Here is a 25,627-nt window from a genome sequence, read left to right on the forward strand (position 1 = left end):
AATTGTTTTGATTTCAAAAATCTCGATGTCGTTTTTTGCACAAAATCTATATAGATAAAAAAAAAAACACACCTAATATTAAGGGGGAGTACTTGGTCAGCTATTACATGAAGCCTTTTTTCGAATTTTCTTTTGATAATCATTCTGTGAAGCGCGTACTATTACACGATGCCTCTTGAGTCAAGGACTCAAATTTGGCATTTCTCTTTTGATTTAAAATTTGTTGTTGTTGTATTGCACCAAGAAGCAAAAAGAAATGAGAGGGAATGTTGAAAAAAGAAAAAGTGGAAAAAGAAACGTCAAAAAAGAGTCTCGGACTCACGACCCACGACTCTCCGGTCGGATAATTTTTTCTTTCATCTTTTTTCTCTTTTGCACTCATTATGTTTCAAAAGAATCGCGCCTCTTGAGGCTTCATGTAATAGCTGACTTGGAAAGTGAAGACGAATTAAATAAAACTCAGAATCAAATAAAAAAAAATTAAATTTAATTAATTTTTAAATTGATAAAATACTTGATTTCTCCAACTTCAAAATTTTAGGCGGGATAAAAAAATGTTTTGTAGAGATTAAAATTGTAAAAATAAAATTTTTTTTCCCCGATCTGCGTACTAGGCTTATGTTTTGAATTTGCAATAAATATTTTTTAATACTTTTACACTTCTGGTATGAACTCAGCTTAACATAATTTCATTTTGGCACCACTTTAATGCTATGCATTCAATTTTCCGCACACAAGAGCCCCCTAGCGGAATTAAATTGCAACCAATCGTTTCACCTCACTTCGTTGAGCATCTAGAAGTGCTGTCAATTTTTCATTTACCTCCTTCGGATGGATAATTTTTCGCAAACGTCGGAATTTGGTATAAAATAAATTAAACATAAATTTATTTAATGCAACCTTCAACGCACGGAAATTAAGCAACTTGAAAACAAAATTTCCATTTTATTTTGTGTATGAATTTTCTTTTTTACTTGAGTTACTATTTTTTCTCTACTTTCTACCACTAATTCATTCCCGCGAACATCCAAAATCTCCATGTTTGTGGTGACTGTTTTGTAGAAAAGAAAAAAAATTTTTTTTTGAGAAAATTGTCTGCACGCGTATTTAAACGTATGTATTTTGTTAAAATTTATGCATTTTGGTGGAATACATTATATAATTTATATATATTTAATAACTTTCTCATGTTTGAAATTGAATTGGAAGCGTGAAAAGTGTTTTTCTGCTATTGATTATAGATAATGTACATAACCTCAATGACGCCTACCTTGCACCCTTTAATTTTTGGCATTTTTACTTTCCATTTTCATTTTTTTGCTTAAAGTACTCTATATCATGCATTCTGTTTGCGATTTTATAAATTTAGATTAATCTTGTTTTTTTTTTTCAATTGAAATTTTATTTTCTTTCCCATATTTTTTAGGATATGTCTGTGCATTATAAGTTTAAAAGCTCCTTGGACTTCGATACAATTACTTTTGATGGACTTCACATATCAGTAAACGATTTCCGAAAAGCGGTCGTTCAGCAAAAACGTCTTGGAAAAACAAATGATTTTGAATTGCAAATCACAAATGCTCAGACAAAAGAAGGTAAGTTATTTTTTTTTTGAAAATTGATAGTTATAATTATTTTTAAGATCATGAAAAGAGTGATAAACAATAATAAACTTTCTCATTTTTAAGGAAGAAAAAGAATTTTACATTACATTATTTTTGATTTCGATACAAATTTTGTAAACACGCCAAACTGTTTGTTTACTGGGGCGAAGGGCGTGAACAGGGTTTTTTTTATTAATACTGTTGTAGAATTTGTATACTTTCTCTTTGATTCTGTTTTTTACTAACCGCAACTCAATATTATTTTCCTCAAATTGCTGCCACCATTCATATGGTGGTGACACAAATTTACTTTATTTATTTCAGTATACTCTATGCCACGCACATTTCTTTCTATCCGATGATTTTTATTTTAAACAAAATGTCTTAGGGTGAGAAATCCATTAATGTGTTTTTGATAGCGGTTATGCCTGGTGGCGCTGCAAAGACACAGAATGATGTACGGAGCCAATATGCTATCTGCTCAGAGACAACAAACATTTGTAACGTTTCAGTCTAGTCCATATTTGTTTTGTTGCCATTTTCGACACCTGCCCATCTATTGTTTTTTTATCTTCGTGGCTGATTAAGGGTGACCAACGCCTTAAGACAGCACTGCAATATATTTTGGATTCTCCAGCCTTATTTCAGTTTCGCAAACCAAGTTGATAAAACTTCCTAGGAGAGATTTCCTCTATAAAAATACCTATCGTCAATAAAGTTTCTCCCCCGAAGTATTTCTGTCTTTGTTTTAATAGGAAACAGTCTTTTTAAGGTAAAATGTGAGTGTTTTTTTTTCAAATAGTCTGTTAATAGTATTACGGCCAATTTCTTCACAGAGTCCTAGCGTTAGAACCGGTGTTAGTCCTAAAGTTAGTACTCAAATCGGTATCAACTCATTTCTTCACTCAAGTACTAAGCCCTAGAACTGTCAATTTAGGACCGAGTACTAGTTAGGACTCGGTACTAGCTAGCTCCTTAAAATCTGCTAGTACCTGGTTATTATACCAATCGTTAGGACTCAAATCGGTACCAAGTGATTTCTTCACACGAGTACTAAGGGTAGTACTGTCAAATTGGTACCGATTTTTACTTAGGACTTCTTAAAAGTTAGAAACTAAAAATCGACAGTCTAGCGACGATTTGGTTGAATTTTTTGTATTTATTTCAAAATTTAATTAGCAGTTACGACTTTTCAAATAGATACTTTTTGCTTTTATTGATTTTTATTCTGATTTTGGCATTTTTATAGAAATTGTGCCTTTTATATATATTTTTTTTTTTTTTGAAGAAAATGGATTTAATTTTTGATGCACAGCTGGAAAATGGCATCTATCCCGCAATTCAAAAAGTTGTGGGTAGACTGTTTAAACAAATTCAAAAAGTTGTGGGTAGACTTTTTAAACAAAAAAGTCGGAGCCTTTTATTTCTTCAAGTTATAGTTAATAACCCGACTCGCAACAATGACTTCTATGAGATATAATGACACAAAAAAAGACTGCGCTTTTAAAAACTGTTATTTTTATTGATACAAATAAGTACAAACGTCTTAAACGCAAACTATCTTTTTTTATTTCTTAACTTAATATAATTCTTCTTCCGGCAGGCGACCGTCATAATTAATAGATCATGACATCCCATTTTTGATGGTGACACTTCTTGATAGAACTTGAATCTTGAATTTTAACTTTTTTTTATTTGCATTTTTTCTTGTTAGGTCTTCTTGCGTCATTATAATTTTTTTAAATTATTTTCTGAATGGTGATATCACTAAATTTAAACGTTTTTTGTCTATTTTCTTTTGTTTAATTTGCTGAATTATCAAAATAATATAATTAAAACATCAAAATATTGTCAAAATGACAGTTAGACCAGTTTTATACGAATTAATTCTTAGGACTGCGTTGTAATTTTAGATCAGTTCCTATAAATGTGAAGAAATGCTCAGGTCCTAACTTTTCGTTAGGACCGAGTACTAGTGCTAGGACCTGGTCTAGCTAGACCGGGTACTAGACTGACTTAGGACTCATGTGAAAAAATTGGCCGTTAAATTATTTATTTCCTTAGGCCCAATTTATTCAATTATATTTTAAATTTTGAATGCGATTTGATAGTTTTCGTATTTTTAATAGAGACTTTAAATATAATAGAGTGTGAATAAATTGGTCCTTAATACGAGTGAAACTAAAAAAAAAAATTTTAACTTTGGTTTACTTGATGGAGAAAACTCCGGATATTGCCACTGGATATTGCAAGAAGAACAAGGAGAAAGTAACCAGGTTTAAGAAAACTCTGGATCATGAGCTTAATAGTATTAAAATTTAAGAAAACCTTAAGATAAAGCATGGAACTAGAGAGGGGCCCTTGCGGAGATTTCGGTTGCTTTCTTACTCAAAAAGGAAAAATGTAAACCAAGTGCATCATCTTAAAAAAACAGACTGTTGTTCTTTTCTTCTATCCATATAGAATTGTCGGGACCTCTTTGTTTTTTTTTACTATGATTACATTGCATTCGAAGCAACAATATTTTTCAAGAAGAATGAAAGTTTTCTTGTCTTCTCTGATTTGTGTGGCCTACTCAAAACAATGGAGATCTTTTGGGAACCGGGTTTTCGCATCAATTGGTGGTATCCAGAAAGATTGATGAGAATGGTCTTAGCTTGAGCTCAAGAAAGTGAGGTAGAGCATTTGCAATTAGACAAATCTCAATTTGGTATGCAAGAGATTTGTCTCATCTCACTATCGCAGTCTCAAAAAATCAGTTATTTTCAAAATGTTTTCTTCAAGTCAAGGTACTGGCTATATGCTTAAGCTCTATCTTACTTTTCAGTACATTTTCTTGATATCTATCTCAAGGAAATGATTTTATGTAGATCGCAAGAAAATGTATTTAAAAGTGAGATAAGCTCTTAAGCTGATTTTAATTGCATACAACCCTCTGTCTGTTACAACCATACAAAAATAAAATAAAGTATGCTTTTGGATTTCTTGCATAAGAAGAAATTTTTGAATTTCTTTTTTAAAATTGTAGGAGCAGTTTTTTAAAAAAATAAGTTTTTGTATTACAAAATTTTCAAAAAATGCCGTTCTAAAGCTATAATTAATCCTCATTTTGGATGTAGGTTTTTAGCTTCTAATTAGGGCTGTAAAAGTAACAACAAAATGAGTACCCGCTTGAGATCTATCTCAAGAAAATGACTTTATGTAGATTGCAAGAAAATGTATTTAAAAGTGAGATAAGCGCTTGAGCTGATTTTAATCGCATACAACCCTCTGTCTGTTGCAACCATACAAAAATAAAATAAAGTATGCTTTTGGATTTCTTGTATAAGAAGAAATTGAATTTCTTTTCGAAAATTATAGGAGCAGTTTTTTAAAAAATAAGTTTTTGTATTACAAAATTTTCAAAAAATGCCTTTCTAAAGCTATAATTAATCCTCATTTTGGATGTAGGTTTTTAGCTTCTAATTAGGGCTGTAAAAGTAACAACAAAATGAGTACCCGCATGTATACGTTACTTTTGATACTAGTACCCGCATCAATGATATCGTTACTCATTACTTTCGTATGCTTCGTATTTTTCGTATATTTCGTGTGTTTCGCATGTTTTGTTACTTTCGCATGCTTCGTATGTTTCGTACATTTCGTATATTTCATGTATTTAATAGGTTTCGTATGTTTGGTATTTTAAGTATGTTTCGTACGTTGGTTAAAGGGTGTAAATTTTTTTTTTTTTTTGAAAAAATCCAAAAACAATTTGTATAATCTAAGCTTCATTTTAAGGCCATAAACATTAATTTCAGTTTCGGGGTTCTCATGTTTTAAGAGTTTGAAGGTAGGCTATACTGATTTTTTTTTTAATCAAACGTGGAAACTTTTTTGATTTTTTTCCTAATTTTTCGACAAATCTTTAGTACTTTTTTTTTTATAATCATTCAGTAATCTTATCACAATTCTTTAGAGACCTTTATTTCAAAAGTACATCGCGCAGATCTCGGAATATCAACACTTCAATACAACCATGTCGAACAATTTTTCATTTTTTTTTCTATTGAGAGTGATTTTCAAACCTAGTTGCCCGGTTTTTTTTTTGTTGAAAATTTTGCACTGAAAATAAATTTTTATTTTGAAAAACCAAAAAACATTTGTATATTCTGAAGCTTCATTTCAAGGTTATCAACAAAAAGGTCATGAACATAAACACTTTGGTTGCAGCGTGGGTATAGTTCGGCCACATAGAGAAAATACCAAAACGTCTCTTTTGATATTTCTGTATAAATTATTATCGATAACACAACGATACCTTTGCACTGCTGTTTTTATCGAGACAAAAATAAACCCCAGATAATTATCTGGAGTTAGCACTCCGACTACGGTAACGATATCGATACGAGATGCTAAATGCGACAAATTGAGTGTATAAATTCGTTTCGTTTCGTATCTCGTATGATTCGTTACTTTAGTACCCAGTAACGAAACATGCGAGTAACGATACTGTTTAGAAAGTAACGTTTCGTTACTCGTTACTGAAGCAAATACCCGCATTTTAGTAACGAATACATACGATTTGCTACAGCTCTACTTCTCCATTAGGGTGGGTCCCAAAAATCGAAATTTTTTTGATTCGATTGCTAGACACCTCTAGAATATACACACCAAATATGAGCTCTTTATATTAATTGAAAGGTCCTCCGCTTTGCAATTTTCCATTTTTACATCAAGCTTCTACTAAAAAAAAAATAATTTTTTTATTAGTAGGAAATTGAACGCTCTACAAAAAAGGCCTTATACACTTTTTTCGTTTATCTAACCGTTAAATAGATATTTGATGTCCAAAAATCGAGGAATCTTTAAAAATTCGTTTTTTGTTCTTAAATTTGTAACAAATTGAAAAATTATAATAATCAAACGCGCAAGACATATTCTTGTTGGAAATTGATTGCTCCACAAAAAAGTTCTTGTTAACTTTTTTCATTAATCTAACCATTCTAAAGATATTTGAGGTCAAAGTTAAAAAAAGTTATAAAAACATTTTATATTTTTAAAAATCTTCCAGTTCACTGAAAATTCATTATTTTCAATTTACCAAGACGTATTCTTGTAGGGGCTTCAACGTTCTACAAAAAATTCCTTGGAATCAAATTGATTGCTTTAACCGTTTAGAAAATATTCGTATCCAAATCGCAATACATACGGGTCATAAGAAAACTTTTGAAATCAGTGGGCATTGGTTTGGATACGAATATCTTCTAAACGGTTAAAGCAATCAAAACTTCTGTTCTTAAATCTAAATTTTTCGACAAACCTTTCTCTCAATAGTTTTTGTCCGATTTAGGTACTATAAATCAATTACCAATATAGCATTTCAACGCTCCAAAATCACCAAATACTCCAAGGGACGAATCGACTAAGGCAATATTTAATTGTTGAGTAATTTTGCACAATTTTGCTGTTACTTTATGGGTGGTTTTCGGTTTTAATCGTCTCATGTTCAAACGTATTGTTGGAAGCACATATAACTGATGTCAAGTGCATTCGCAACTAGTCAAAAAATACTTTTCTGACCTCGACGACAGATAGTAGATCATTATTGACCGTGCTGTGTTGGATACAAACATCTATTCTGATGTCGGCATATACATAAAGCTGCTGCCATCTGGAAATATTAGTTTTGATATTCATTCGTGTCATAAATTTACTACAAATCAAGAAAAAATCCGGTCGTAATGGAAAGTTACAAGCAAATTGTCATAGCATAGAGAAAGAATTTAAATTTTTTTTTTTTTGGGCTCGTAGCAAAAATACGATACGAATGGAATAAAAGTTATTGTTAGCTAGCACGTGGGTTTCATTTCTTCGTAACCCAATGCATGTTACATAACATTTTTTGAGAGGATGGTACATCAAATTTGAATTTGCTCCTTATTTAACTTTATTCGGTTTTTTAATTGCACTTTTTTTAATTAATTTGTTTTTTTTTTTTCAAATTAAAATTATGGTCTTGTTTTTTTTTTCAGAATATCAAAATGACAATGATCTTATACCAAAAAACACATCTTTAATTATATCGAGAATTCCTCAGATCTCAAAAAAATCAAGAGATACTTCTTCGTCATCACAACCACAAAATACTCCAGTTGTAAGCCATGTCCCGAAATTTGACAGCAATACCTTAGATCTCTCGCAAATGAATGCAAGCGAAGAAGATAAAATACAAGCTATGATGGCGCAAAGTACTGTCGATTATGATCCCAGAGGGTAAGTTAAAAACTCAATTTATCTGTTTGTATGATTGTCACTTGTTTCCTTTGAAATTATTATGCAATCTATAATTTGGATACGAATATAAGCTTTCATCATTGGTAAAAAAAAAGCATTTCTTCGCCATGCCTTAAATTGTATAATTATATGTAGGATTTTGTTTTTCTATCAGGTATCAAAAAATACGCGGTCCAGGCCAAACGGGGGAAGTGCCTCCAACATATCGCTGTTATAAATGCCATCAAAATGGACATTGGATAAAGAATTGTCCTTTGCCACATTCCAGTGCAAAAAAATCTGAGATACGTCGAAATACAGGAATACCAAAATCTTTTCTTCATGAGAAAGGCGCCGAGAAGTACGTACGAATTATGTTAAAAATCTAATCTAAAGCGAAAATGGTTGTCGAAACAAGTGCCATTGAATTAGAAAATAAAAAAAAAAACCATAAGCTTTGGTTGTGGGTCAGTCAGGATGTTAGCGCATCATTAAACTTTTGCTTACAAATAAGAAAAATGTATTTGTTGCAAGGAATTGTAATATATTTGATGTCTATTCCAAAACGTGAACCGCTAAATAGTATGAATGTTGTAGATGCTTGAAAGATTAAAATTTAAGAATAATAATTTATTGACTTACACTGAGATATACATTTGTATACGACCGTGTTTTTATTTACTTAACTAACAGCATTATACATAATATATTTTTCATAGTTTTAAAAATCTCTTATAATACATTAAAATCGGGTAAATTACTTTTTCTGATGGCGCTTACTGTACAGAATGGATTACGGCATCGCAAGACACCACGACTTTAAGCTGACTTCCTCTAGTTATACCCACCATTTTGGTGTATTCAACTGCATCTGTGCGCGTAATCTATGGTGTAGTCTGCTGTGGTCTTAGGGATTGAATCGAATAGTCAAAGCAATGGTGCATAGATGACAACAAGCTCAAAGAGAAGTACTGTATTTCCAGGCGCTTTATTTTCAGTTTATTTTTGAACAGGTTACCATCGCAGTTAGTCCCGCAGGAGTCGTGTTGAATGTTTTTTACTGCTGAACTAACTTTCTTCTAGAAATCATCTCTCATCTTCTTTAGACAAGAGGTCTGTGTGTATGTCTTCTTCTTTGCATTTCGATTTGGGGCCACTATTTCAAAACTTTGGCATATGCCTATTTTTAAGATGGATGCGTCTGCCGGCATTCTTTATGGAACCAAGGATTTCTCTTGTAAAATCTAGTATATCAGTTGTGCCACTTGAGGTGGCGTATAATTGTGAGTGCTTTCACTGTTTTTTTTTTTTCTTTCATTTAATACTGTCAGACTCAGAGATAAATTAGATATAGGTGATTATCACAAAGTCAATCGTAGTGATTCGAGTCGATATTAGCTCTTAGAAATATTGTGGCGCTCAAAACTCTTTCAGTTTCATAGAATATTCATTTTTTTTTAAATAACGATACGTCAATTCTTGTTAACATGGCCATATGAATACATGTATGTATGAGTTTCATTAATTACACTGGTTAACAAAATTAAACTTTGTTTTTGTTGTTGGAACAAAATTATACTTTTCTGAAGGTTTTCGATGTTCTGAAAATTAATCAGCTACCGTTTTTGAAATATTACCGTTAGAAACTGCACTCCTTCGGACGTTATTCTTTTGTATAAGGAATATTGTTTAAACGTATTTAGTAATGCTTTCCATTAGAACTGTTTTCTTTTTTTTCAAGACCAGTTAAATCTTTCCGATATCTTTTTTATTGCCGGAGATATTATAGGCACTCGTTGAATTTTTCTAAGTACCTGTTGGTGAAAAAAATCGATGGTTAGAGTTTCATTAAAATCCAAAGTACTTTTATTTTCAAAGGTTTGGAAGACCTGAGCCATGCACCGAATTCGTATCTGTCTGTTAAATATTTTGATTGATCAAAAGTAAATATATTAAATTGTGCCACGAAGAGCTCGCGAAATGACTTAAACACTCAACCATTCCTTTTTCGATATAAATAGTGTAGAAAAACACTGTGCTGAATAGCATTACCACTAAAAAATTAAAAAATGTTTAAAAAGAAAATTTTCTGCCGAGTCCGAAAGTACTTTGTCATGAGTGATATCTTTCGCAAGAAATAATATAGACTGATGTCGTTTTCGATTGGAATCACTCAAGGATTCACTCATTCTAAAATCCAATAAAACAGTTTGTATTGCTTCCACTCAATTCTATTTTTTTTTGTGTTTGTGTTTGTTTTTCTGTGAAATTTAAAATGTCAAATATGGCATAAGACTTGAAAAATAATTAATATGTGAAGAAAATAGTACCTAATATTCAACAAATTAATCGGGAATTCGGTTTGCAAAATATTTTAAAAGCTTAATTTATTTGTTTGAAAATAAATAAACAAATTAATTTCAGAAAACGAAAAAAATTTTAATGAAAAATAATAATAAACAATGATTGAGTGTATCTTTGACATGTGAGTATTCATGTATTAGTGCTTCTTGATTTGATTCTGATTTGAAATCAAGAAGAGAATTTCTCTTCTGAGAAGCGTTCTGGTTGTCATTTTCATGCCAATAAAACGGTTTCAGAAGTCTTCTGAATGATTCCGGACGCTTCCGGAGACCCAATCGAAAACGACATGAGATTTACTTTCAACTGTCAAACAAAAATAATGATAGGTAAATAAAAAAAAGTCGCAAAAAAGAAAAACAAAGTTCGAATAGTCTCGTTGTTTAAATAATCAAGCTTAATCTTTCCATTTTTGGAACTTGTATTTTAAATTCTGGTATTTTATTCAAGTGAATCAAAAGATTTCCTTCCTTTATCTGGTCAAACTGGCTTTGAAAACCCTCTTCCTATGGAAAGCAAATCGTTGTTTCCGTTTTTTTTTTAGAAATTCTAGAGAACAAAATTTGTTTAAGCTAGACTTTACCCCTTTAACTTTTACGTGAGTCGAATAGCAGAATAGGGCCGTACATACATGTTCCAACATGTTCGCAAACTCTCGAACTCGTTACCTTTTACACCTGTTTTCTATTCAAAGTACTTTTAATACTTAATGTTTTCAAATTTTGGTTTAGTGACACGAAAATTATTGCACTCCAAACGTCCCGTAACCAAGTAAAACCAATTCGAACATGTTACTAGAATCTGTTTTATTTTGTTTGGCGAGACCAGTAAAAAAGTTCTACGGATGACTAACTCGAACATGAAACTTGACAAGTTAGAATGCGCATTGTTCGATTACTTGTATTTTTGTTCAGAAAGGGAGGTCTAACAACCTAAAAAGAGGCAAGAAAAAAAGGAACTTTGGTAAAAATCAACAACTTTGGCAGTTCGTCACTCAAAAGATAATCAGTTGCAGAGTTATAACAACATTTTTTGAAGAAATATTAATTATGTAATGAAACAACTAACCAAACTTAACACATATACGCATACATATCCTTTTTTTCCTTTAAACAAACTCAATGAATTTTAAATTTAAATTAAAAATGTTAGTTGTTTATTCAATTACTTCTATTAGCACAACTAAGAGAAAAGATATTGAGAACTTTTCTGGTGACTGTAAATTTTTTAAGTTGAATGTTTTTTGTGCAAGATAACAATACAAATTTTAATGAATAAAAAAAAAAACACCAAAAGGATCTTGTTGAAAAGATCTAGCATTTAAGACTGAAAAATAGCAAATACCCGAAATGTTACCATTTAAGATTTGCAAATGTGATGACTGCAGTGTTTTTGATATTAAGTTTATTTATAATATACATAAGTACAACATACAAATTAAGATGTAATTTTAATATTATAAAAAAAAAATACAAAAATAAAAGTTTTTACCAAAACCACGAATAAACAATTTATTTAATTACTTCAAATTAAAATAAATAAGTTTAATAAAATAAAATTGTTACTAAGCAATAAAAAAATATATAATTACATAATAAGAAAAAAAATAAGAAATATTGTATTTTTAAATAAACTTGTGACTTATAAGAAATTATAATAACTGTTGGGATTATTATCTGTTTTATCGTATAAATTATTATATATATTTTTTCATACAGCGAAGCAATAGCTGAAGAAATTGTTGTTCCCGAAAAACAACCAGAAGTACCAGATGAATTGTTGTGCAGCATTTGTAAGGACATTTTTCGTGATGCTGTTATGATACCATGTTGTGGTAGCTCATTTTGCGATGATTGTAAGAATGAAATAGATTAATATTATAATGACATGCTAATTATTTTCTTATTTAATTAAAGGTGTTCGCACTGCTTTGTTAGAATCAGAAGAAAATGAATGCCCAGATTGTAAGGAAAAAGGAACATCCCCTGGTTCATTGATTCCAAATAGATTTTTACGTAGCTCAGTTAATACATTTAAAAATGAAACTGGTTATGAAAGAAGAAGGAAGAATAATGGTAAGATACAAATAACTTAAATTAATTTTGTTTGTATCATTTTTTACTTTCTTTAAATAGGAGTTCATGAGGGCGTTTCTAATCCTGTTGAAACAAAGGAAGAACCAACACCAAATGAAAATGAAAATGAAATTGAAAAAAAGCCAGAAATTGTTGTGGAAGAAACCGATAATATTAGCTCAAATGAAGACGATATGGAAAAACGTGAAGATGACAACTTAACTCCACCAAAACCATCCCCAGAGAGAGAAGAATCTTTATCTCCGAAAAAAGAGGAAACTAGACGATTACACTCAGAAGAAAAAGAAGAAGAAAATCGTATAGAACCTACGATTGAACCAATGTCTCCTAAAATGCGTGTTGAAGTTGTAAGTTTTAAATGATAAATTTTATTAATATAATGATGATAATGATAAATCAACAAAAAATTATATCTTAGTATCAAGAAGCTTAAATTGTGTTAGAATTGAATAAGTTTAGAGCGGAATTCAAATTTTGTATGTACTAAAGTTGAGATTTTCCTCAACTTAATCACTCGCTCTTGTCATTATTCATAGCAAAAATAGAACGTTTACTTGAGTAAAGTAATATCTTGACTGGACTCTATCAAGTTGGGTTGGTGATGAATGAGCAAAAAACATAATCCTAAAAAGAAAATCCCCATAGCCAAAATCCCCATAGCCAAAATCCCCACGACATACCTGGGTAAAGATAAAATCTACAAGAAAAAATCTAAAAAAAAAAAATCTCCGAGAGAAAATCCCAAAATTTCAGATGCGCAAGTTGTGTATCAAGCAATCAAATCGCGCGCGGAACATCCCAAAAGCAAACTTTTTGCCGAGTTTCATGAGTGTAACAATTTTTTTTTATTTTTTGATTTTATGTACTATTTTACCTGTACTATTATATCATTTTTGTTTTTGCTAGTTGGAGATTTTTGGGGATTTGGAGATAGTGGGAGAAAAAATAATTTTTTGGAGATTTTGTCCATTGGGTGCCTTTCCCTATGGAGATTTTGTCTATGGGGTCAAAAATTTTCTTATAACTCGGTATTGGTGTGAGAAAAATCTTGACTTGAGTAATGACTATGAATAAGAATTCACTTGAGGAACTACTATGAAATCCGTCTTAATGCATTGTTACCTATGTCTACCCAATTTGAGAAAAGTTTAATATCTTTTCATCAATTTTTCATGTGGCCTTGATGGGCATGTTTAATTTCCAAGGCTTTGCATCTCAAAAATTTGGTATTGTTAGGTTAGAAAACACAATCATTTTAATATACCTCGAAATTAGTCATACCCACTTTTCAAAGTTGCGTACAACATACAATTTTGTGTGCTTAAAGTTTTCCCTTGCATTTATTATAAAACAGTGGAGTGGTTAAGTTTTGTTAAAAATTAGAAGTAAAACATTGCGCCCATTCTAACAAAAAAAAAAAACTTGTATTAGCCAGAGTGAATAAAATAAAAGTTACTTAGAAATGTATGCATCGAATAAACGCACGCGAAGTTAAGCATTAATTGTTTCAAATCGATGTTAGGCGATTTCAACATACTCACCATCAGCTAAGCACACTGGAAGAGTGGCTTCCGTCGATTGCAATATGAATTATTTGGAAGCAGATTCGATGATTGCGAAATGCGCTCAATATGTTTTGTTGTATGATCAAAAATTATTGATGCCATTGTTATCATTATTCCTTATAAGTTTTTTTTCTTACTAGTGTTAATCAAATCGTTTGACTATAAATATATTTTTTTTAAGTTGTTTTTGTTAGTTAATTTTATCACAAAAAAAAGTTAGGATACATATTTATTTATTAAATTATAAAATTATAATTATTATTTTATTTAATAGGTTCAAACACAACATGAAATTTTACCAAACTCGGACCCCCATCAATTAGAAGAAGAACTATTCAAACAACACCAATCCTCATATTCTAATTATGGACAGCCGGTTCCAGATTTGCCACACAGATCAAATACATCTGATCAATATCCCGTTAGGTCAGATTCATATATGCGACACACAAAGCATAACCCAGGAATTGTACAACCAAATATGGGATATTGCAATAACTATGGCAATCGAACTGAAAGGTAACTTATACATAATTATATATAACAAATATATATTTAAGCTCTTAATAACTTTTTTGCTTTACTGGTTGAACAGAATGGAAATTCGCTTGTGGCAAGGAAAAACGCCGTGGTATAAGATGTCAAATAAAATCGCTCAAAACGTAGAAAAGATGAACAGAATATGTGGCGCAATAAAATGTCAAGTGCGTTGAAAAAAAAAATAATTGTAACCGAGCAACCACATTAGAAACGTCAAAAGTCATTGCGCTTGTAGCTTGAAGTAAAAGTCGACTCGACTTGTACCACAGCGAATTTCCTTGCCACAGCCACAACTACGTATTCTGGCACCAATACATATATTAATTTCATAACTTTTAACTTTGACAGCGCCACAAGACTCAGCCACAGCTGCATCATTCTGGTCCACCAGTTAACTTAAACGTTATAAAAATGTTTATGCTCATAATCAGGCGTTTTTTGTATTGTGGATATGTTTTTTCCTCTTTATACAAGTGTATAATAATAAACAGTTTTGGCTTATAACATAATCACAGGCGATTCTGGTTATGCTGAAAATTTGTCATTTGGAGAAAGTAGATAATTTTCCGATCAAAAGTTTAAATTTTGAAGAACCTTGAAGTGATTGGCCTGAACTTTAGTTCTAAATTTTAAAAGGCTCTGATTGGTTACCTAACTTTTTATGACATCTGACCAATCAAAGCCTCGTGGTCTGCTTTGAACCCGGCCATTCTCCCAATGCATAAACAACAAACCAATGTTTTGTTTATGCTTAGAAATTATTTCTTGTTGTTTCCCGTTCAAAATTTTACTGAGCTAAGTACTGAGTTACCAATAAAATACGGCTTGTATAAACTACATAATTCTACATTTCAAACAAGATATTACATATTATTTTTTTTTTCTTTCTCCCACACTATTGTTTTCTTGATTTTATAATAGTAGAAATTTTTCATTAATTTGATAACAATTCAATTAAAATTCGCGGTTGCCACACTCCTCTTCTAAATTATAAAGTCTCAATTGAATGACTTCATAATACTTATTTTTTCAAGCCCTTTATCTTAGATATACTACTCATGCCAAATAGCTTAAATTAACTAAAAGCTTTAGTTTTGGTACATAGAAACTAAATTGACAAAGGGGGTTACCAATAATCAAATTTAAAGCTCACTTAAATATTAAACTCAATTGTACATATTTCAACATACCAAAAACCAATTAATTGTTGGCAACCCCATTAGTTTTTTTTTTCTGTAAATAATGCTTTCATGTAAGGTTGCTGCTCAATAGGCTAGTTAGAATCGTGCTTCTAGGTTGGAATCAAATTTCTAAAAGCTAATTGCTTTTTTCAAACCAGTGTTATCATTTAAAAAATTATCACCTTGTGCATAACACAAGTTTACAAGGTTTTTGGTGCCGACACTATACTTTTCTATAGGTTTTTGATGTGCTGAACTCGAAACCAAAGTCAGAAATATCCTATCAGCTCCCGTTTTTGAAATATTATTGTTAAGAGATACAAAACTACTTCTGAGGTTATGCTTTTATGTGAAGAAATTAAAAAAAATAGAAATCATAACGGTTTCTATAAAAGCTGTTTTCTATCTTTCAATACCTTTATAAATCGATTCGATATAGTTTTTACTGTCTGAGATATCTTCACTTGTTTGGCTTATTATATGTATCAACCAGATATCACGTTTTCATCTCCTTTTTGATAAACTAAGGCAAACACTCTTAGTTCATCTTAAGATATCTCGGGCAGTTAAAAAGATATCGCAAAAATTTAAATATTTCTTGAAAGAAGGAAAAATGAGGGTTTGTCGTAGTTGTTTAGACCAGCAGGAAAAAGAGACATTCTTTCACTTTCTATGCCAATGTCTTACTCTGGCTAAGAATGAAGCACTCTCTCTGCGGAGTGGTGTTTTCAGTGGCATAATCATTGCTCAATGTGATAAAGTGGATATAGCACAGCCTTTGGGAACTGGACTGGTCTATCTACATACAGCCATGGACAGAGAAATAGCACACTATTGAGAAAAATCATGCGAATCGAATTTTAGATATTAGAAATGCTTTTTATAATTTTTTTTCTTTTGGTATATTGTCGAAATAAAGTGATGGAGACAAAAATATCTTAAGGGGGGAAATCCCTCTTTACGACAGCTTTTTCAATAATTTTGTTTGGAAAACCGAAAGCATTTATTGCAATTTGGAAAAGTATATGATATTATTGACATTATGAAGTATTGATACAATTTTTTTTAAGTAAAAAAAACAAAATGGCGGCTTTTCAGCTCTTTAAAGTTGACCTAGAGTTTGCGTCGTGCAATGCCCTGGTCCAGAAAATTATTTATAATCAAAAAAGTAAATTTTTTCCAATAAAATATATTTATACGCATTGCATGAACCTAAATTTACTAAAAACAAGTGTAAATAAAAATTAGAGACCAAAAAAACAAAAAACACAATGTTTCTTTATAAACAAATTGTTAAAAAAAATATTAATTGTAAAAATTTGAACTTTTAGGTTCATGCAATGGCCAGTTAGTTAATGAGTAATTTGCACTTTATTTCAAGTCGAAAGCTTCATTAGTTTTTGAGTTACGTTGCACGGCGCAGAAAAAAACGAGTTTCGAGAAAAATGCTTTTAAAGTTTTCGTTTTCGTACTATGGTAGGCGCATGGATTTCGGGACTATTTAGGAACTTATGAGGCTTCATTTAAGGCTAAGAACACTGAAAATAGTTTCTTCGGTTGATAAATGAATTTATTAGCGGAAAAAAAATAATGCAAAAATATAAAATTCCAGAGGGATTTCCCCCCTTAAAAGTACCATTATTTTCTATATTTATTTGCACTAGCAATATAATGCTGTTCCTGTCTCTTTCGCTAGTGGACACAGAAAAAGCACACATTTGTTTAACCGTTAAAGTTTTATTCCGCGATCAAAAGTTTTAAACGAAAATGCATTTATTTTATTGCTACTATTTAATTAAGAAGTATTTTTGAAAAAATAGGTAGAAAAAATCATTAAACTGCTGAAAAAGGGAGAATTACTTTAGATCTTCATAGTCAAGGGAAAAATCCTTCTCAATTAGCTTAAACTCTAAATTTTTCGAATAAATGATGGATAAAGCCATTTATTTAGAAAAAGCAAATAGAAATTTAAACTCTGAAAATAAATTGCGTTAACTTCTTCCCCTCAAAACTTCCATACGAGTGGATAGAGCGATCACAAAGAAACGCAAATTCAGGCCTTTTAAGTCATCTCGCATGATTTTGCCCGAAGTAAATATAGAATTCGGTGAAAAAAGTGTCAAGCAGACTTTTAAGAAGGATAATTAATGATGCTGAGTTGTATAGACGGGTAAGCAAGAAAAATCCAATGATATAAAAAGACGAATCAAAGATCGCCTAACATTAGCTAAAAAACATCTGAATAAAAACATACAGTTTTGAATGAGAGTCTTTTGGAGTGATAAAATAAAGGTTAACCGCATTGGAACCGATGACAAAACATTTGTCCATCGCCCTAAATGTAAAAAGGGCAAGCTAAAGTATTATCTCAAGACGATGAAACTAGGAGGATAGGATTTGATGGTCTGGGGCGCATTTTCCTGGCATGGTAAGGACACATTGGTTAGGTGGATGGCAGAATTGATAAATTCTTTTGTCCTAATATTACATTAGAATACCAAAGAACCATATTTCTCGCCAGTAAATTAGATATTCATACATGACAATGACCCAAACATGCATCTAAAATAGTACAAGATAGGTTTTCGGACGAAAAAATCGATGTTTTCACATAGTCATCTCAAATTCACGATCTTATCCCGTAGAAAATTTATAAATTGATGTCAAGGTTAAGCTTGGGGAAACAAAATTCGAAAATTCATACGATCTTTGGGCCAGAATCAAAGAAGCATGGTACCCTACTCCACATAGTGGGTACCAGACGTTAGTTGAAAGTTTACCAAAGAGGTGCCAAGGAACTTTGAAAAACCGTGGTCTACTAACAAGTTACTAACTAAGTAGTATTGAATTTATTGGAAATTGTAAGAATTTTTGCTTAGAAATGATTATTTTTATGATTTTCGGAGTGTGTACTATTTCCTTGTCCACAAGAAAAAAGGGTATTCTCTACAAATCGTAATTTTTAAAAATTTAATCGAAATAAAATAATTTATAATTATTAATTTTATGAATCCCCTTAAGCTAACGCATGCTCTGATATAAAAATTATAATATAAAAGTTAAAAGGTCCCAAATAAATCCAATTTTTGTCCATAGCTGTACATATGTTGTTAGTAAAGTGAGGAGGTTTAAGGCTTTCAGACAACTAGCTTGCAGGGGACTTTATTTTATTTTTTAACATTACCTTAACCATGCAAATTAACTTATTATTCAAAGGTTTTATCAGTTTTTTTTTTTATCAAAACGGCGTGCGCGGCAGATCAAAAGTGCAATGGCGTTGCATCAAAAATGCTAAAAATGCATTTGATGCATTTTTTCCAAAAATGTTCAAAACAGCTCAACGTTAATTCTTTCGTTGAGTTAGGAGCAAAAATGCCATGGAGTTGCATCAGAAATGATAAAAATGCACTTTTTTCAAAAATGTTCAAAACCGTTTAACGGTAAATCTTTCTTTGAGTTAGTAGCAAAAATGCAATGGCGTTGCATAAGAAATGGTAAAAATGCATTCGATGCACTTTTTCCAAAAATGTTCAAAACAGCTCACCGGTAATTCTTTCGTTGAGTTAAGAGCAAAAATGCAATGGCGTTGCATCAGAAGTGATAAAAATGCATTTTATGCACTTTTTTTTCAAAAATGTTCAAAAAGCTCAACGGTAATTATTTCGTTGAGTTAGGAGCAAAACTGCAATGGCGTTGTATCTGAAATGGTAAAAATGTATGAGATGCACATTTTTTTCAAAAATGTTCAAAACAGCTCAACGGTAAATATTTTTTGAATTAAGAGCAAAAGTGCAATGGCGTTGCATCCGAAATGGTAAAAATACATTTAAAGCTTTTTTTCAAAAATGTTCAAAACAGTTGAATGGCTAATTTTTCGTTGAGTTAAGAGCAAAAGTGCAATGGCGCACAAAGTTCAAAATTCAAAGTTCTTCGGAGAACAATGGCATTTCTGAATTCTAGAATAAAATCTGAATCAAAATCAAAAAGAATTACTAAAATCGTGCTTTTAGTTTACTTTTTATAGCTTTGTAAAAACGAAGTGAAAATACCCTGAAATTAAAGTTGTGTCAATTTATTTAAAGAAAAGAGAAAAAATAGGTTGTTTTTTTTTCATATTTTTGTATATTATATAATTTTAGATACATTTGCATACAGTTAGAGACTATTAAAAACATTTTCCTTATGAAATTATTTTTCGATAGAGGCCACCAGGTGGCACTGACTATTTTATTGGCAATTGAAAACTACAATTGGTTTCCATTTAATGTAGTTAAAATCGGTAAGGTGGTATATCTCGATATATCACATTCTTAATGAAATACAGCGAAACGTCCATAGTAAAAGTTTAACCTAAGATATATTTCCTTCATTTGATAACAATTTCATATGGCCGCGAAACGTCCAAAATGCCAATCCTTCTTTTCTTAATTTCTATACATATATAAAAACTATTAAAAAAATTTATCAACTTTAACCCTAACAGTAAGTTCGTGCGACCCAGTCTTGCATTTTATTTAAAGATAAATTAATAAAAAAAAGCAGTGGTATTCAATTCTTTTCACTTTTATTTTCAGGTATTACTATCCCAGAGATTCCTATAACATAAATGCGGCTCCGTATCCGTACGTGCAAAATCCTAGATGTCGTCAGATGGCGCCTCATACTAATATTCAACCGTATTATCAAGGAATGTCAGGACCAATTCCAACAGGGTAAGAATTGTTTTTATTCGTTTGAATTTTAAATCTTTAAATCGCATTCTTGTGTAAAATCTATTTTATGAAAGAAAGAAGTTATAATAGGTTTTGTTCAAAGTCAAACATGTGACGTGCATGTTTTGAGAACCTAGTTAAAAAAAAAAAACATGTTATACATGTTATAGTTATATTTATTTTTTTATATTCTATTATTGTGAACAGTATCATCGAAGATCCATTGGAGGCTTTTAATAGGATAATGAAAGAAAAAGAAAAACGGAAGGAAATGAAACGTTTAGCTGCTGAACGTGCTGAACGGCATAGGCCGCAAACAATGAACAAACGAGGCCCAAGAGATCCTTCTCCGCTGGCCGAGAAGAGGATAAGACACAGGGCTTCGCCTGTCAATGAAAGACGAAACCGTTCCCCTCTGCGTCAAGAAAAACCGTCTAGCCACAGAAATATTGAAAGAGAAAAGCCTATTAGAAGTCATCGGAATCATTATCCAGGCAATCATAGGTAGTAAAATGAAAATTACAATTATGTATATTGCCAAACATCGATATTTAAATGATTGATTAGTTACTGTTTGAGTTATAAAAAGAAAAACCATAAATCATAAATGTTTTATGAGAAATTAATGCATTACAAACATCCAGACTAGTCATTTAAATATCGGGATTTGAACTTCTTTATTTTTATAACTTAAATCAATTTTTATTAATTATGCATATTTATTTTTTTTAAGATCCTTTTCACGATCAAACTCACCTCCGCAGAGAAGATTTTCAAAATCGCCCATCCGAAGACGTTCTAGAACCAGGTCTCCTCATCCAAGGTAATATATTTTTAACTATTAATATTGACTATTACTGTTCAAAAATTCGAAAACGACATGCTTTTACTTAAAATAGGAGAATGCAAAAAAAAAAAAAACAAAAAAAAATAGCACCAACACCATCCCCGGAATTTTTTAGTTCCATGAGATCCAGCATCAAAAAATACCCTAAGATGATGTGCTATAACCAAATATTACTTTTTAACCAAAATAAAGATGCATTTTCTTAAATAAAGATGATACCTAGACGAAATGTTTGCCACATGATAGATCTATGGCATCGTTTTTATCTAAGTACCATCCTTATTTAAGAAAGTGCATTGTTAGTGCACTTTATTTTGGAACTAGCTCACTAAATTGTGCAAGAATTCTACATCTTCTACAATGAACTGGGTAGGGCTGAGGCTGCTATTGCGATAGCTGCTTTTAATCGCTCTTCCATAGAGCAGAGTCGCGACTGCTCTTTAATAAAGCTGCTTACTGCTTAGTACTCAACCTAACTAAAATGCATTAAAAAAATTAGAACGGCAAACGCATAGCATGATATCGATAATTTTCCACAAAATAAAACAAACAATAGACACCTCATACAAGTAAGTGAATAACGCCACATGGGAAACACTACGTGCCTTTATAAAGCAAACGAACAGGGCTCGAACCTTGCTCCGATCAGAGCAAATTTGCTCCATTTTTTCCACACAGAAAAATTGTTTACCTTAACTGACCTTACTAACCGGATTCGAATGTTTGAAATATAAATTAGTTTTTATTTTAGAATTACAATAGAACACAATTTTGAACCACCACTTGCATTAATAAGATTTATAAAACAATATAAATTGTTCCAAGGGGAATTTATCTCAAAATAATTCGTTTTTATGAATCAAATTGACTTTAATTCAAGTCGTTATTATTTTTTATTAAAACAAATTTCCTGAAAAGTAAGGATTTTTTTTATCCATTGTCAGTTATTCATTCTTCTACTCATTAATATTATTTTTGTATATCTGTGCTGCATTTTCAAAAAATATCAAACAACTTCGTAGAACCCCAAAATCATAAAACCTGTTTTTTTTTTCCTATACAATGAACATGAAGCGAGCAAATGAACAGGGCGAATATTACAAATGTTCTTTGCTCTTAATGATTTCCCTGCTTTTTTAAGGAAAAATGCTCTCTCTTTTTCACAAAATGTTCTCTGCTCTTTGAAAATTATCTGCTCTTTTGTGAGCATCCTGTTTCTGTTCTTCATAACTTATGATAATAATTAATGATGAAAAGAGCAGAGTTGTGGTATGTGGAGAAAAGTAAAAAAAAAAGAGTGAGTGAATGGTAATGATGTGAGAACACATTGTTGTAGAGAGATTGATGGTTGTTCACTGTTGTATGATGTACATAAGTAACAGTGAATCGGTATAATCCAAGCGCATTCTATTTGATTGTTTTGAAGTCTATGCGATTAATTAGCATTATAGTTAAAGGGAAATCTAAAATAAGAACTTGATACAAATTAAATAATTGGTACAGAAATGAGATTAATCCATTCCATCTTATTTATGAAGGTGATTTCACACTTTCGTTATCTAGTTTCCCTTTCTATTTTGTATTTTATTAATTAGCGTAGGTTGTTGTGTTTTGTTTTCTTTGGCATTTTTGTTTGCAAATGCATTTATTAAAAGTATTTTGAGAAAAACCAAGGTTGACATTTAGTTGACGTTAACTGCTATTTGTAGAGTGATTAAATAGCAGCTAATTATAACACACCCCTAGAATTGGCAGGCCGACACATCGCATAACCCAGAAAAGTTTTTCCAATTTATTAACCTAGCTTGAACCGACTAGCATTTTTACTAACCCACACAACAACTGTTGTCATTCACTCGGTTTGTTTCGCTTTTTCTTTAAACTCCTTTTGTAAGTCAACAATTCATTGTTCATACAAGGAGGGAGATGAGTGGAAAAGTTGTTTTTCGGATGCTCTATGGTCAAGAATTTAATTCATTAGAATAGGGTTTTGTATGTCTTTTTGCAGTGATGCTGCCTATGTTATCAATTTATATAAATAAACTTAAATTACCTTGTATTATTTTAAACAAAAATAAATATTAAACTTTATTAATTTTAGGTCTCATTCAAGAGAAATGGAACCTCTCCGTCATGATAACAGACATCCGAGGAACGTTCTACAACAGAGTCATAGAATTGACCATGAAAAAGATATGATGCGTTACAATAAAAGGCCTCAACAAGGTCAAGGTCGATTTAGTGAAACAAGGAGTCTATCTGAAATCGGTCCAAAAGAAAACAGAAGACACAATTCTAAAACGCGTGAAAATGGCAACCAAATGTTTGATAACTATGGGCCATCATCATCCAGTTCCCGAAAAATGTTTTTTGAGACTGAAATACCAGAAAACAGAGAAGTCCAGCAGTATGAGTTTCATAATGAGAGAAGGAGTAAAGTTTCTATGAGTAAATTCGAAGATGGTCCGCGATCTGAGAGAACTGACAAAAGAAGTCGAGAAAATCATGATGAACGAAGACATATTGTGCAGTCGCCGGATGAAGAACCTCCAAAACAAGAATCAGATAAGAAAAGCAAAGAGCGAAAAAAGAAAAAGGAAAAAGATGAAAAGTCAGATAAGAAGTCCAAAAAGGATAAGAAGGAGAAGCGAAAGCGTCATAAGGATGAAACAAAAAAACACACGGAACACAAGAAATCACGACGAGATACCGATTCCAATGCTAATGCGAATGAAAAGGGCAGTGATGAAGGAAGAAGTCGCCCTACCAAGAAAGATAATTCCAAAGGTTCCAATGATGAATCGTTTGACGACAAAGCTGAAACGTTTACTCCTGACATAAACATAAATCGCAACTTGCAAGATGACCAAATCGTAGAAGATGTACAGATCACTATAAGGAAGGAGATAAAAAATCCGTTTAAAACGCAAAAATCTCCGCCTGTATATAGAACTGCTGATAGGTGCAAGCAAATTATGGACAACAATGGTTCAGGGCTCAACACCCCGACATCGTTCATCGATACCACTCCAGAAAACTATGCTGGAAAATGGGATAACTTTGACTTTTCCATGCCAAATAGTGAAGATGTTAGAGGAGATAATGATCGCGATTGTGAATATAATTCGCATATGTTCCAAAATAGTTCGCCTTCGTTGAGAAACGAACAATTTGAAGAGAATAGACATGTAAGTAGAAAGAAAGACTCGCGCTCCCGCTCACACCAACGCGAGGAGAGAAAACATAAAAATGAAGAAGCAGTCAAGGAAAACAGGTCTGATTTAGCAGCCGCCGCTGCAAAATCAACATCCAGGAGGCCATCGCCAACACCTAGCGAAGCAGCATCTTCATCTTCGAGTAAGACACCACAGAGTAAGAAGCGAAGGAAGAAAAGTAAACACAAAAAAGAAAAGTCCTCCAAGCGGTCCTCATCTGCCGAGTCATCAAGAAAAAGTTCAAGTAAACACAAGAAAAGTAGGACCGACAAGAAGAAAAAATCAAAACGGAATGAGTCACGCTGAATAAGGTGTATTTATTTTTTATTTAACAATGAATAAGTATATATACATGTAAACTGTATGACAATTTAGAATTACCTATTAAATTGTTGTATTTATATATATATTATGATAAGCTTGCATTTTGCAAAATTTATTATAAAAAAAAATCTGTCGTAAATAAATCTGGAGCTAGTGGCTTTTCAACAACTTATATAAATGAATTTGTTTTTTTTTTTTGCTTTTTATTCGAAAAATGTATTTGTAAAAATGCATATTGACTCGAGAGAGAAGACTAGGACTGAAATAGCGAAATCAGGTAAGCTTTCGCCTTCTTGATAGAATCAATTTTTCTCACAAACAACATGGATTTCTTTAGGGGATGTCTACCACCACAAACCTAACTGAATTTGTGTCTTCTGCGTTATGCGCTCTAGAAGAAGGTAAAGAGGTCGATTTAGTTTCTACAGATTTAAGTAAGGCCTTTGATAAAGTATAGCATAATTTTATTCTATTTTAACTTAAAAAAATTAGCTTTCCCCTCTTTTTTATATCTTGGATTCTATGGTACCTGTCAGACCGACAATATAGGATTATTTTTAGATCTAGCATGTCTACCGTAATAAATGCATCGTCTGGTGTTCCACAAGGTAGCCATCTTAAACAGCTTATTTTCGTACTCACTTCGAATGATGTTGACAAAATTAATTACAATTCTGAGTTGGTTATCTATGCAGACGATATGAAAATATACAAACAAATTTCTTTTCCTTAATACATATACCATACTGCTACAAAATAACCTGGATTTATTTCATATTTGGTGCCAAAACATCTTTCTTGAGCTAAATATTAGTAAGTGCTAAGTCTTGACTTGGCACTTTTGACTCCCTTGTCAAAAAGATCTTATACTCTTAATTGTGACCCTATTCCTATGGTTAACTTGATTTGTGATTTAGGATTGTTATG

The 25,627-nt window shown here is 31.6% G+C and overlaps 1 protein-coding gene and 1 long non-coding RNA gene across 5 annotated transcripts; one reads left to right on the forward strand and one right to left on the reverse strand.

The window, feature by feature from the left end:
* The first annotated feature begins 752 nt into the window (after nt 1–752).
* Nucleotides 753–24,882, forward strand: LOC129919454 (E3 ubiquitin-protein ligase RBBP6). 4 transcript variants are annotated; one of them, XM_056000341.1, is made up of 12 exons: nt 753–862; nt 1,427–1,595; nt 7,619–7,859; nt 8,035–8,220; nt 11,939–12,075; nt 12,137–12,295; nt 12,356–12,663; nt 14,156–14,400; nt 20,177–20,314; nt 20,522–20,818; nt 21,048–21,137; nt 23,263–24,882. In XM_056000341.1, the coding sequence occupies exons 2-12, from the start codon at nt 1,430–1,432 to the stop codon at nt 24,680–24,682; spliced, it is 3,387 nt and encodes a 1,128-aa protein (XP_055856316.1). In that variant the 5' UTR covers nt 753–862; nt 1,427–1,429; the 3' UTR covers nt 24,683–24,882. The 4 variants fall into 4 exon arrangements, with proteins under 4 accessions (XP_055856316.1, XP_055856324.1, XP_055856306.1 ...); XM_056000349.1 differs by having other exon boundaries at nt 780–954; XM_056000331.1 differs by lacking the exon at nt 753–862 and adding an exon at nt 961–1,113.
* Nucleotides 9,159–10,650, reverse strand: LOC129919479 (uncharacterized). The gene is made up of 2 exons (XR_008773077.1): nt 10,510–10,650; nt 9,159–10,006 (listed from the first exon to the last, which is right to left on the reverse strand). It is a non-coding gene; the product is annotated as an uncharacterized LOC129919479 (long non-coding RNA).
* Nucleotides 24,883–25,627: the final 745 nt, after the last annotated feature.

The sequence above is a fragment of the Episyrphus balteatus genome, chromosome 1 (genome assembly GCF_945859705.1).
Source record: "Episyrphus balteatus chromosome 1, idEpiBalt1.1, whole genome shotgun sequence".
Classification (NCBI taxonomy): Eukaryota; Metazoa; Arthropoda; class Insecta; order Diptera; family Syrphidae; genus Episyrphus; species Episyrphus balteatus.